General features: G+C 32.0%; 1 protein-coding gene across 1 annotated transcript; it reads right to left on the bottom strand.

The window, feature by feature from the left end:
- Positions 1-609: 609 nt before the first annotated feature.
- Positions 610-1,863, bottom strand: LOC112507155 (probable WRKY transcription factor 17). The gene is made up of 3 exons (XM_025111597.1): positions 1,304-1,863; positions 1,074-1,202; positions 610-986 (listed from the first exon to the last, which is right to left on the bottom strand). Exons 1-3 carry the CDS (start codon positions 1,834-1,836, stop codon positions 815-817), a joined length of 834 nt encoding a protein of 277 aa, XP_024967365.1. The 5' UTR covers positions 1,837-1,863; the 3' UTR covers positions 610-814.
- Between the last annotated feature and the right edge of the window lie 13,315 nt (positions 1,864-15,178).

Genomic DNA, 15,178 nt, shown 5'->3' with positions numbered 1-15,178 from the left:
TACCATTTTGTTAAGAAAAAGCTCTCCTTTCAAAAGACGTTCTTTCTTTTAGTCAACATGCTTCTCCATCCATACCCTACCCTCGTCACAATCCTGTCTTGCTTGTCTCGTTGTCGTTGCCCCTGCCTTAGATAGATCGATTTCTTCTCTTAGATTCCAATTTGGTCTTAATTCATTTCTTTTGATTCAGTAAATTAGTACAAGTATGCATTTGGCACTTGGTATGTAATGGATGTATATTTCAGATTTCAATTCCACAACATCCCTTTGTGGAGTGAATGCACGTCAGATGTTTGATAAAATGATCAAAAGCAATTGGATACTATATTGTTATTGTTGACCGATCAATTATAAGAACTCACTGATATTGCTAATTAACAATTATCATTATTCATTGTAATGATAAATGATCATGTGAGAAAAGGGTCAATGATTGATCTGATGTATCTCCTTACACTTGATCTACTGATTATTTTTAATTATGATTGATACAAGGATGAAGATCCTTTTCACCATAGATTTCATTTTAAACGCAATCCAACCTTCATTGCGTTTGTGGTAAAATTATGAAAGCAAACATCTCATGTGAAATTATGGTAAAATTATCCGTAAAAATTGTAACGCCAACAACATCGCATTCATATTTGAGGGGTCTCATTTTCAACTTTTGCTAATTTACAAATCATACCCACCGTGAAATAAATAAAAATTAAAAGAAGTTGTTCATGGCCTACTTACTAGTTACTACTGCTACAACTACAATTGACTCTGGAAAATTGTACCAAGTGAGTGGGACCCACACTTGTCCCCCTCCTCACTTTGACTGTACCACTAAGCCGGTCAAACCTGTCAGTATCGGCGTCGGAGCCTGATGGTGAATGTGTTCTCTATCGTAGGTTACGAGAAGCATCTTTGGATCGTCTATGGCTAACTCCACGCGCTTCCTCGCCGGACATCCTTTTCCGGTATTGCACTTGTAATAGACTCTGCACATTTCACCCAAATCCAGATCAAGATCTACAGGTTTACAGAATTTATCGACTCAAATTGTGGTTCATTTCTCATCAAATTACCTAGGATAAGGTGATCCGTCGATCTTCTTCTCTCCGTATTTCTTCCACGAGAAATCGTCGGCCGGTATGCTTGCGACTTTCGATCCGGTAATCGGAACTCTTCTTATTTCACGTTTTGATGCGATTTTCCTGAGAGAAGGTAAAAGAAACATTAATCCATGGACTTGAGGCTTACGATAACGGTAGGAGTATGATTTTTGCTAAAGTGTGCCGTGAGCGTATATACATACCTTCTCTTGCAACAGTGACAACCGCTACGAGAAACGGAGTGGTTATCTGATCCAGATCCTTGCAAGGAAACAGAAGGCCGGTCGGCGCGGCACCTTTTCCTGTGCGACGAAGGTAGCGGCGGTTTCCGAGATGAAAACGCCGGCGCCGGAGCTACTATACCTAAACAAGGAAATTGTTTACCATTTGAAACACTGCCTTCTTCTCCTGCGATCAACGGAGATATCAAAGAAGACGAGTTCGTTGACCGGGACGACGTCGTCGTATCCGTGACCGACTTACTAAAAGAGCACTCATTCGACGCTCCGGTTGAACCGATAAATACCGGCGCCGATTGCGTAGAAGTGGAAGGAGCGTGTGAATCTGAGGAAGACGGTGAGGGTGAAGGTCCGCGGCGGAAACGAGCGTGGCCGGTGCGGTTCAAGGCGGAGACAGCTTGTTTGAAATTAGAGGACAGGGCGAAATCATGATTGTTCAGGTGGAATATGCGATTGAGGTGTTCGGCGGATTGAATGCCGACAAAATCAACGGCCATTGTTGTAGGAGAAAAGATTGAGCTTCAATTCCAAACCTAGAGATGAAGGATGGAAAGGGAAAGGAAGAGAGGAATGGGGGGTTATAATGGGAATTGGAGTCAAAGGAGATGATGGGATGGGTTTGACTTTTGACGATTCTATTAAAATACGACAAATAAGTGGAAGCCACTCGTCAATTAATTAAAGTCCAACAAAAGCCGTGTATATAATAAAAATATTCAAATTTTTGATTTGCACATTATTTTTTAATATTATTTTAATCATATTTAATTAATTATTATTATTCTTAATTTCTTTTAGAATAAATCAAGGAAATCATCAATTTGATTTTGGTCACTACAATTAATTTATTATATAACAACAACTAATATCTTTTATTTTCATTCTCGTTCTTCTTTATATGAACTTACAATTTTTTTTATTAACCTAAATATTCAACCCGTTATGTGAGCCGATTAATCCCAGGACGAACATCTGTTTTACAAATAGTCTGGAGTCACTGCATTTAATCCTCAGTGACCACAAGTGGATTTTTATTCCTTCTTGAATTTTGACCTGAGACCTCATGATACTTTTGACATTTGGAGCCAAACTCAAACCAATCATGCACCACCCTTGTGGTTATATGATGGAATTTATGTTTCATCTAATCGTATATGCTTATAGAAGTTGTGGGTATGCTTAGTTTTTTTATGGGTTCATTTACAGAGTGATTGATATGTGGTCTGTCTATTGCTGATAAATTTGTTACAGGTTTAAACATTAATGTAAAAGAAATATTAAATTACTGAAATAAATAACAAAAATGTTCCATTCTCAAATGGCGGCAATTAATCAGAGAGACAAACTTGTCCAATCACTGTAAGTTGAAAGTTTTTAGTATAAAACTCACCTTGATTCATAGAGAGATGCAGACAAACAACGACAATTAATCAGATTAAGAATCACAAAATCAACTTCTACTTGCTTTCCCTTTCGGTTTTTATTTTTCTCCGGCTCAAAACACACAGAGAGAAGGTTTTCTCTCTTTTACTTGCTTACTCTCACAATCTCCACGAAATAAAACAAATATCTCAAGTAATATGCATAATTAAATATGAGGCGGTGTGAGGTTTAAAACATTATAAGCATATTAACAAAATAAACCCCTCACTTTATTAAAAAAAACCCGAACTTTATAACTGGTAAATTGGTTATCACAAATACAGTTTCATAATTATTATTTTATACGAATTCACTTGAAAGGATGTCCTTAAACACAAGTGTCTTATAAAAATTTGGGTTTAAAACGACCTATAAATTAGTTAATACGACACTATATTATAAAACATTCTAAAAAACTTGTTAAAACGTCCAAAAGCGTACTATAAACCTATTATACACTTTATAAATGGCGTTTTATAGTTTGATCTTATAAACCTATGTTCTATAATATATTTTATTAGGATGCTTGAACATTTTAGACTACCTATAAAACCAATTTTGTTGTAACAAGAATTGAATAAGCGTAAATTATTTTGCAATACAGTTTAGTCTTGCAAAAGCGTACATATATGCATAGAATCCCCTTGTTTGGTTCATAAATATATCTTTATTGTTTTTTTAATTAAAAGCATTGATCGTAATTAATACACTATGATCGTATTTCATAAATATACCGATCATAATAAATAAAACGTTATCATTTTTTTTTCCTGATATTGGTTTGCAACAATTACATAGTTTTATATTTACTTTGTCATATATATATAGGGTTTATTTCAAATACAACCTATCGCATTTGTACAACCAATGCAAYCCAATAAATTGAAATATTTATGGAAATTATTAGAGTTCATTTATTATAATTTAAATATTTATGGAAGATGAATACGGTTCATTAATTATGATTAATACTTTATATTAGGAAATAATCAAAATCTTTATAAAATCACATATTAATCAAATGAAATGGACGGTTGAGATTAGGTTGTATTGGTTGCACAAATGACCAGGGTTGTATAATAACCAACCTATATATATATATATATATATAGAGAGAGAGAGAGAGAGAGAGAGAGAGAGAGAGCAAAATGCAAACTCAATTTCTATTTTAAACATGGGGATTGATCTCGACAATCCATTTTATTTGATCAAACAACTTAGATTAAATATAATTTTTAATCAAAATTATTAATTAAGATGATTAGTGGTAAAAAAAGCAGTTAATTTCAATCCACGTCTATCTTTTTTTAACTTCTTATAATTAAAATTTTTTACCTTCTTAAAAATGAATAATATTTTAATCAAATAAATTAAATAAAAAAACGAGAATTTCATGCTATTTGATACGACAAAACATCCCATATCCAAAAGGTGCCCCACATAGGTCTTCTTTATCTCTATATATAGTTTTTTTTAACCGTTTTTACGTGAAATGATATATATTTGTCATATTAATTATAAATATTTATGTACGTTCAAGTGAGTACAACAACTCGACACTGTAAGATCGTAACTCGACATCACTTTCTTCAACACTTTCTTCAACGTCGTATGACATCACGTTCTTCATCACTGTAACCCAACACCCATCGAGACCAACTGAGAACCCATCAAGATCGAACGAGAACCTATGGAGACCGATCGAGAACCTATCAATTGATTTATTATTTGTTTGTGTTTAAAACCATAGACCATCACTTTTATCTTTTATTGAGAAGGATCATGAACCTATCTGGACCAATCAATAACTCATCAAGATCAATCGACAGTCCATTGGGACCAATCAACACCATTCGGGAATAATCAAGAACCCATCCATTGACTTGGTGTGCTTTATTTGTGTAAAACCATAACCTATCACTTTTAACTTATATCGAGATGAATCGGGAAATCTATCAAAATGAATTAGAAACTCATTCAGATCAATCTAGAACCCAATAAAGAAAAAGAAAGAAAAACTAAAGTTTGTTGAATTGAGACTATAGTATATTTATGATGAATATTACGGTGAAAATTAATATTTATGATAAATATTATACTAAATATAAATATTAGAGAGTTATTGTATACACATGATCATACATAAATATTAATGATGAATGTTACAATGAAAATGCATATTCATGACGAATATCATACTGATGTATAAATGTTGAAAAATTGTTATATACACATGAACATATATAAATATTCATGATGAATAGTAAATATACTTATTATAAATAGTATAGATTGTGATAATCATGTGATAAGCAAGCAATCCAAAAATTATATGCATTAGACATTGTGAATGAAACTACAATGTGATACTCATGTGATAAGCAAGTAATCTAGCAATTTTTTACATTATAAATTAATCGATTTTGTCCTAACTATACTGTGATAATCATGTGATAAGCAAGCAATCTGGCAATTGCATACATTATATATTAATCGTTTTTGCCTTAAATACACTGTGATAATCGATATTTGAGTTGTGATAGTTTGCTTGTTCAATTTCTCGACCATGCCCTTAACTGTGATAAGTCTGTGATAGACATTCTCTCATCGAATCTCAAATAGATTGAAGCCCTAATTGATTACAGACATTGAAGTGTCATAATATGTGATCAAGCTGTGTTATTAGACATATACCTTTGATCTTCTTCGTCGTTACCTTCGAAATAGACTGTACGATCTTCTTCCTCAACGCCTTCTGAATAAGAGTATATGCTTTTCCTAACTCGGTTTATTCCTTGTTTTTAGTTTCGCCTTCGAACAAGAATGTAAGCTATCGTTGTGTTGTTTGTGATAACCCAAGGTCGACGATGATGATTATCACTACCCAGATGATTGGAATACTCTACATCGTGTTATTTGAATTTTAGGATATCAATTTCCAATTTTACCCTTCCACGTTCTCAGAATATTTGAAATTGTTTTACTATTTAGTTAAGTTTGAAAAATACTTTAACTTCTCTTAAAATGTGATTTTAAACACAATTCTTGGCTTAGAGGTTGTTCTCGCATTCTCGCAATTCATAGGGGTTCTTGTTTGAACCTCCATCTATAAATACACACACACACACATAGATAGAGAAAGGGGAGGGGGAGNGGCGGTTCAAATGAGAATGATACATATTTAAGAGAATAAGAGAACGGTTCATGTTCAAAATCACATGTGATCCACGCGAACGGAAAACGCGACTTTAGGGTTGCCCGCACATTTTTCTCTCTTAATGTAAAATCACATATAATTTTGTATACGATCTGGCCGTTTTCGTAATTCATTAAATGGTTAGTATTCTCGTGATCCTCCGTGTATATATGTAATTGAAAAGTTGAAAATAAAAATATTTGGACAAATGAAAATATTTGTGTAAACTTGAAGACACATCTCAATTATACATACAAAAACTATAATTTTAATGTATGAATGGAGCATGCTTCAATCATCAAGGCACCAAAATGGTTGTTAGTGAAATATGACATCCCACAAAAACTATTAATATTTATGCAATCAATTTGTATCCCAAATAATATTTGTTATTGAAATAGATATGGTTTCCAAGATTTTATTCGATTTTTAGTATTTCTTATTAATTTAATCCACCACTGCAAAATACATTACTAATTCAGTTTGACTATTAAATCCAATCAAATTCTTACTCGTATACAAGCCTCGTTCAAGTACAAACGAGTTACGTTTTATCCACTACCTTTTAACGTACAATTCTTGAACTTCTAGTTAATTTAGACACGATATCAGTTCAAGTTCAAGATTCTTCTTGAACGATATTTAAATGAGTCTAGTGGACATGGTTTCTATTGGGTGACGTATAACTTTATTCTGTACATGTTTGTACCACTTGAACCCACTACAAATATAATCACGACATCATTATAGATTCGATAACAATTGGTGTCTTATCACTTCGATTAATATTAGAATATAGGAAGAGGAAATATGACTAGACTTGTTAAGGTTGATTCGATTATTGTTTTATTTAAGGATTGATACAAACTGTATAAAATACAAAAGTTGCATGTTGTTTCAATAGAAGTCAGTTCCCATAGTTACTTAAAAATCAAACACATAGAAAGGAAAAATCAATGAATTATCATAAGAATAGGTGCAGAAGCACAAGACCAAGGAACAACTATTAGCCTGAAATTAATTACAGGTTTTTGACCAAGGGCTTGTCTAAAAAAATGTCAGGTTAACCACAAGGGTGGTGTCTGATTGGTTTGACCTTGGCTCCACAGGTCAAAAGAACCAGGAGGTCTCAGGTTCAAATCCAAGGAGGAATAAAAATCCCCTTGTGACCACGGAGGTTCAAATGCGGTAATTCCGGGCTATCTGCAAAGCAGATGGTCGTCCTGAGATTAGTCGGCTCGCATAACGGATTGGATATCCAGGTCAATAAAAAAAGATGTCAGGTTATGAGCTGACCATTAAAATGACAAATACGAACATCAAAACACTTCCACATAAGGGAAAAATCATTTTATAAAGAATCCAATTATTTGGATGACGCTTTTGCTGACACAAAACAAGGTTTTATTTGAAATTTTAAAAAATAAATGGAGAGGACTAGTTAGGACCGTCAGATCCAGTTAAATCTAATTTTCAAGGGCCGATGTTTTTTTAAACTGTGCCCAAAGAGGTTTATTTAGACGAGATAATATACGTCTTTCGACACACGTAGTAGATAAACCAGAAATTTGTGAACAACGTAAATTAATAAACAAGTTCATAAAACACTGATAAAATGTTTATAAAAACCCTGAATTCGATATTCGTTAACTTTCTTGATCCAATCGTTAATTTTTAATTATTTTTGTAAAGAAAATCTTCCAAAGACAAATGAATCATGGTTTTAAAATATATCTCCAACATAAAATCATTTAATATCTTCAAGTGGAATATATTTGTTATTTAATACCAAATTAATATGTGTTGCATCCATTAGCCATTTGACTTGGTATATTTTAGTGTGATAACTATAAGTATTATTTAGACCCAATGCAACCAACCAAATCATGGCATAATCAATTTAAAGCAAGTCTTTAGTTTTATAAATATCTAAGTATTTTCTTTAATAACGTTATCATGAATTTAAGTTTACGGTTTGAAAACCATCACAAACCCAAAAGAGCTGGTCGTTCTAATAACTTTCAAATCAGTTTAAAACTATGATGAAAGTTGATTTGAGATTATTGGCCACCTTGCTGCTTTGGGTATCGGGGGTACTAAAAGTGGTATCGAAAGCGATCGTTGTCCTAGAAACAAAGGGTAGAGGAGATGAAACTGGGATTGGATAAGTTCAAGAATCGTGTTAGAAACACCTTCCAGATACTATAGTTCGACCCTAACAGCCTTGGGCTCACGGACTTAATATTGGTATAATCATTAAGTTTTTACTTTGGTTTCAGAGGCTGTGAAAATTGAGATTCTTAAAACCAAATTCTCGTTTTTACATATTTAAACGAGAGATCGACGGTTAAGGACGGTTAAAAGGTAATAAACGTTAATAGATAAGATTGAAGAGAAGATGTAACCGTATCAGACAAGTCTGATACAAAATCTGGATGTCACAAGTCTGAACCTAAGTTTGGACCTAAAGGTCCAGATATCTAAACCCATAACATCAAACTTAAGCTAAGGTCTGGATTCAAAGATTCAGACTTTGAAACAAGTCTTGACTCAAGGTCCAGAGTTAGGTCTTAAGACGAATCTTCATAACTCTGATCATCACTCTGATATTACTTGCCCAACCTTAAACTTAGTGATTTTTCCACTAAGTTCGACTCTTCATAAATTTCAAAAACCTCGAGGCACTACCCTTAGACCCTGCCCGCTGTTCAGACAGCGGAACCACCACCGAGGGGTTTTGCGTTATGGCAATGGCAATCTAAGGGGGCGCGACCCCCTTGACTCATGCCTTATGGCAATCTAAGGTGATAGAGGCAACATTTGTGAGTATGCACTCAACACCTTCTAATTCACTTATGTTTCTCTCATCATCTTAATTGATCTCGAGTAAACCACAATCACACTAAAATTACTGATGGCACTAAAATCACCAGCATTATGCCACGATTGTGGGGCAAAGTTCATTAAGCAACATGAATTCTGAGAGGAGGGGGGTACTGTTTGTATAATCTTAGGTGGATCCTACATTGATGATTACGAGAAGAATTTTGGGAAGGGCTATTAGCTCAGTGGGTAGAGCGATCCCCTGATAATTACGTAATGAAGATGTTAGTAATCTAAGCGGACGAGTTTGTAACAACCTCTTCTACATAGATAGAAGATTTGATTTGTGAGATCTTTATAAGCTCAAAGTTGTGATATATTAATAATTTCCACCACAATTTGACATTTGGAAGTTATTGGACAGTTTGCTGCTTTAGGTTTGCAGTGTTGCATAATATATATTAAATCCATGTATACCATAGTAGAGATGGGCATTTAGACTTGAAGCAAAAGCATAGAGAAATAGGGACACAATTTCTAATGAACGATAACGATTTACAACTTTTGGATTAGAAGACCTATACAAAAAAGAATGGTTCGAGGCCCTAATCGGTCAATGACCCAGCCAAACTAGTGTTGGTACATGCATATAACAAATACATGATACACGCACATGCACACACACAAAACATACACATTAATGAGAGTGGTTATGAAAGATTAAGATGTCGTTTAACAAACCTTTACCAGCTGAGTAAGCGCTTACCGTATGCCACTTACCTTATCCGGCGAACATGACAAGTACCAAGAATCTTACCCGGTAAGAGTTAGAGCAAGGACCAACAATCTTACCCGACAAGTGTTTCCTAGTTACTGGTTACTGGATTAATAGATGCATATGGATTTTAATTCACAACTTTTATTTTGTATTTATTAAAAAAATTTACATACATGATTAATAATATATATTTTTTTATAAAACCATAAATTTAATTGAATGTCACATTTATTTTAAAACATACTAATTATTATTATGATAAAAATCAAAAAGATTTTATTTTCCAAAATAATTTAGTAATATGATTTTAAATAGTTTTAATAATTAAAAATGATTTAAATACTTAAGAAAATAATCGAGGCAAAGCATACAAAGGCATCTTCTTTGTGATGGCATCCAAGAATCGTCTTCTTAAAGGAAAGAATTACTTAAGTGCAAATGATGGATTATGACTTTTTTAAAGTCAATGCTACTATTATTTTAACCAAAATTCCAATCTTACCCTTTGTACTTCAAAGGGCATTTTCGACATTATCAATAATTTAATAGTACTATCTTTTATTTGTTATTTTAATATTAATTGAACAAGTCGAACATTTACCATATAAAATAATAAAATGATTCTTTAAAGTATCCTCGATCGTATAGTGTCCAAAAAACAAAAGAAGCTTTTTTTATTCAATGTTACTGCAGTCATAAAAATAAGTACAGTAAAAAACTTTGGATGGTTTTTGTTAGTTCACATCCATACCGGATAAAAGGCACATGTCTGTGAAGTATATAATATTTATATATGACAAATAAAACAAATAAATTCACACATTCTTCTCATCTTTGGTGAAGTTTGAACCTCTGACCTGCTAGGAGGTCAAAGACTCATATACTGTTAGGCTAAATCATTCATGTTTTATCAATGAAATTATAAAACATCTGACTTTTATTTATTTTGAATTCATCTAATCCATCTTCATTTTTTTTTCTTTGATTCTGTGTATTTATGTAATTGGTGAATAAGAATATAACGTGACAATTTATGACGTAATATTTGTATCCATGCTTTTAGTTAAATATAATTCATTTAAAACGTCTTTTTCAAATGTAAACAATTTACAAAGACTAACAAAGAGACTCATGTTTTTTTATTGATTAACCTGGATATCCAACCTGCTATACGAACCGATTAATCCCAGTGCGACCGCCTACTTTGCAAATAGCCCGGAGTAACCGCATTTGAACCTCCGTGGCCACAAGGGGATTTTTATTATTCATCGAATTTGAATCTGAGACCTCCTAGTACTTTTGACCTTTGGAGCCAAACTCAAACCAATCAGACACCACCTTTGTGGTTTAGACTCATGTTTTCTTTAATGCAATATTCTATATTTTAAAACTCAAAATTATTTTTTAGAAATTTGTACAAAAATATGTTATCGATTTTGTATACTTTTAGTTTGAAATTAAGTTGAAATGTATAGATTATAATGATGATTCTATCAATTTTTATGAGATTTTTGATAGATTAATGGTAAATATACCAATTTGAAGTCGGTCGGAATTTTTTTACATATATATATATATATTATGTATCAATCCATGACCACTGCTTTGTGAACACCATGTGAATACACTATAAACGTCTCTCTAGAACATGCTCCAGTGATGGTTCACATTGTGAACATTTTGTGTATGTGTATGCCTTCAATTTTTGATAGGGTGAGCTTGTAAACCCCAACACCGTGTTTAGAATATTTAATTAGTTTTTGGAATAAGTTTACTTTTGTGAATAAATAATCAATCATATGATTGGATTTGAACACTCCGTTCACATGGAGTCCATGGGTTTTTATGTGAACACACCTTTCACATATACTGATTGTATGAACCATGTTTGTGAACGATATTCAAACCCAAGACTTTTCATTAACTTGCAATATTTTATTTGCATATACTTTTAATTAAAACATATAAGTTCAAAAACCATGAAAATTCGTGATGAGACTTCAAGTGAACAAAAGGTCCACATCATCGAAAATAGCGAGTGCGACTTTGTAACATGACCAAGTTGCGGGTCAAGATCAACGTTCTTCTTTCTTGTTTCTATTTGTTTGGTTTTTCTTTGGTTTGACTTATTTTTTTTAAATATTTTCTCTGATATAACCGTTTAAGTGTGTAATCTAGAGCGTAGTATGACGTTTTGTGTATAGTTTTGTTTCTTCTACGATTGGGTCAACAAAATCTCGTTAGCTTAGACTCTTCCGTTTTTTTCTTTGAATATTTTTAATACCGTATTTTAAACTTCTTCAGTCATGATTTATTTTCCCGTTTAAATAAATAATATAAAATAAATAAAAAATAGATTTTCTTATAAAAATAACAAATAAAGTAAAATAGATTATCTAAAAGAATGCAGTTATTTGTTGACCATGCCAAAATTGACTTAAGATACATAAATCCAACCATTTTATAATACTTTTTTTTTATTAACCTGGATATCCAACTTGATATGCGAGTCGACTAATCCTAGGGCGACTACCTGTTTTGCAGATAGTCCAGAGTCACCGAGTTTGAACATCCGTGGCCACAAAGGGATAGCAACCCGGAACTTTACAACCACCGTCATCATTCATTCGATAGCAACCTCTCAACCACCGTCATCATTCGATAGCAACCCGGAACTTTCAACCGATAACCCGGTTAATACATTTTAATATCTTAATTTCTCATTTGTGATAACCAAGTTATTCGGTTATAAAGCTCAGAGTTGTTTTTGAAAAATGATGATAACAAGAGGGGGTTAATTTGAATGTGTTTAAATTCTTTTTAAACTTACTCACCGCCTCAAAAAAATTTATACATGATATTATGAGATAATCCTTTTATTTTATTGGGATTGTTGGGGGAAAAAATTCATTCGTATTGTAATGCTTAAAGATGGATTTTATATATGACTGATAAAAGTTACTGATAATCAACTTTTAAATATATAAAATTAAAAAACCAAGACAGATTAGGAAGCAGTGATGCAAATTACATCTTGAGATGTGGAAAGTGTTATGAATTTGTTTTTCTATAAATTATATTTTAATATATAAAATTAGAAACTATAAGTTGGTAGTTTTGAATAAATAGGATATAGTGGTAAGAGTATTTTGTAATAAACTTGTGGACCTAATTTGAACATGTATAAAGATTTAGTATACATTTTTACTGTATTTCAATGTATTTCATCATATTTTAAAAATATAAATAAAGATCATATAATCAGGTAACATGATAAATATGTTTAAATACCAGATAATCATTAAAACGTACTCTTGGATCACCAATTCAGGGGCGGAATCTTATGGGGGCCTTTGGGCTGTTGGGGGCCATGACCTCCCCGCTTTTAGACTCAAATACTATAATTGAGCTATTAAGGTCAATTGGTAATCATTTAGTGGCCACTATCTTAAAGGTTACTGTTTCGAAACCCTCCCTTGCATTTTCCTCCATTCACTTTATATTAAATTATTAATATTTAATTATATGTATTAGTTTTTAAAATATATTAATTATATGTAAACATAAGTTTTTAGAATTAATTACAGTGGTATTACTATTTTTCGGTTAATACTTTGAATGTTTAAGTTTTTGGAGTAAATTATATAATATATTAATTATATGTAAATAATGTTTAAGTTGGTATTACTAATTTTCAGTTAATACTTTAAAAGTTTCGAGTTTTAATCTTACATTAATCAATCTTTTTTTCTAAAATTTAATAGTCTAAAAACGAATCATTTAGATTTATAAATTTTTACAATATTATAACATCTCCAACATATTCTCCAAAATGGAGAATTAAAACTCTAATAAAATATTATTTTTCTCTCATAAAATCATTAATATCAAGGATTCCTAACGGTGTGAATATGATAAAAAAAATGTTTCCCTCTCATTGTAATCATTTTTGGTTTACACTCTCGCATGTTTTCTCCATTTTGAAGAGTTTTAGAGAGACTGTTGGAGAAAAAATATACTTAAAATCTTCATTTTTTCAAATTTGAAAAATCTATTGGAGATGCTTTTGTATCCCCCTCGGGAACTACAATTAAAACTTAGAAAATAAAATTGTATATTTGTTTTTACTGTTGCAAATGCACATAAAGTGTTGGGTCAACAATTGACACAGTCAATGTTTGTGTAGAGGTGACAAGTATCATCTAATTCTAAACGTTGATATGAAAGTTCCTCCGTGTAAGGAATTTGTCAACACAAACTTCAACTACCTTGTCAAGAATTTAGGTGTCCACTTCTCTTTTCCTTACGTGTTTTTCATTTTCTTAATAACGTATTTTATAAGTTTTTTTTTTGTGAGATTTGTTTATGTGTATAATTCTTGATATTTATATCAATAAAAATTATAATTTTGAAATATATAAACATCTGTAATTCTGTATTCGTTCTTCAACCTAGAGGCGGACTTACATGGTAAGTGGGGCGGGGGATACAACCCCATTAATTTATTTATTTTTTGTCGTTTACCCAATTGCTTATCCGGTAAATGTTTATCGATAGGAGTCAACACTATGATTTATTTTGATGCGTAAGATTTTATTATATTAAAACATATCGAATACAACAATTTAGTGGGTAAGCGCTTACCTGGGTAAGAGTCGTTACTTAGACTCTCCATCATTCTCATCGCTCTTACCCGGTAAGATTCTTGACCCTTCTCATGTTCATCCGATGAAGAAATTTATCCGATAATTACCCACCAAGTAAAATTTCTGGATCCGTCACTGCTTCTAGCATTACTTATTAATTTTGGCATCTTGTTCGTGCCCAACACTTACTAACACGACATAATAATCTATAAAATTTGGATTTTGTTTTTAGTAAAAAGTTGATTAAATTTCCTCGTTTCTAACTTTCTGGTTTATAATAAAAGCTATATATTATCTGAATACACAATTAATATATATTTATAGTTTTATACACAATATAAATAATTGGTAATTAAGAAAAATGTAGATATAATAACGTATGGGCCATTAAATGAAGGCTTATTAGCCCTTTACAGAGATGGGCGCAGCCCATCATAGACAAGAGGATATGTTGCTATACAGCTATAGTATTGTAGATTCTTGATTAAGGGGATGTTTGGGATTGCTTATTTGAAACAATTTATGTTTTCCTATGGAAGCACTTATCAACTTATTATAAATCAGAAGGGTTTAACTTCTTTAAAACTCTTTATTACCGGTATAAGTTGTTTATTCAGACACTAAAAAATGTTTATTATGCTTTGAGACAGCAGAATTCCGTAGTTGAAGTTGGGTGTTGGTGATGTCCAGAGTGCAACTTGAGGCTTGAGGTTGAGGGGGAGTGAATTGAAAGAGTCCTACTGCACTTTGGTTTCCTTTTAGTAATTATGCTTGCCCTTTTTGTTTCCTTATCTCGTTTGTTATTAAGACTCTTTTTGTTGTTGTATAAAACCCATGATGTCCATGAGAAAGATAAGTTCTCCATAATACATAAATTTACTATTCAGACCTTGATGCTTTGGACATGTTTTATATATATATATATATATATATATATATATATATATATATATATATATATATATATATATATA

This window comes from Cynara cardunculus, assembly GCF_001531365.2.
Source record: "Cynara cardunculus var. scolymus isolate 2C chromosome LG 2, CcrdV1, whole genome shotgun sequence".
In the NCBI taxonomy this organism is placed as follows: Eukaryota; Viridiplantae; Streptophyta; class Magnoliopsida; order Asterales; family Asteraceae; genus Cynara; species Cynara cardunculus.
Note: the sequence above shows the minus strand (reverse complement) of the source record. Positions and strands in the feature narration are given on the sequence as shown.

Bases quoted from the DNA above. Each gene is read 5' to 3' on its own strand.
- LOC112507155 (XM_025111597.1), bottom strand. From the start codon at position 1,836: ATGGCCGTTGATTTTGTCGGCATTCAATCCGCCGAACACCTCAATCGC. The intron at 1,203-1,303 runs GTATGTATATAC...ACCTTCTCTCAG, and splicing joins TGTCACTGTTGCAAGAGAAG to GAAAATCGCATCAAAACGTG. The intron at 987-1,073 runs GTAATTTGATGA...TGAAATGTGCAG, and splicing joins GACGGATCACCTTATCCTAG to AGTCTATTACAAGTGCAATA.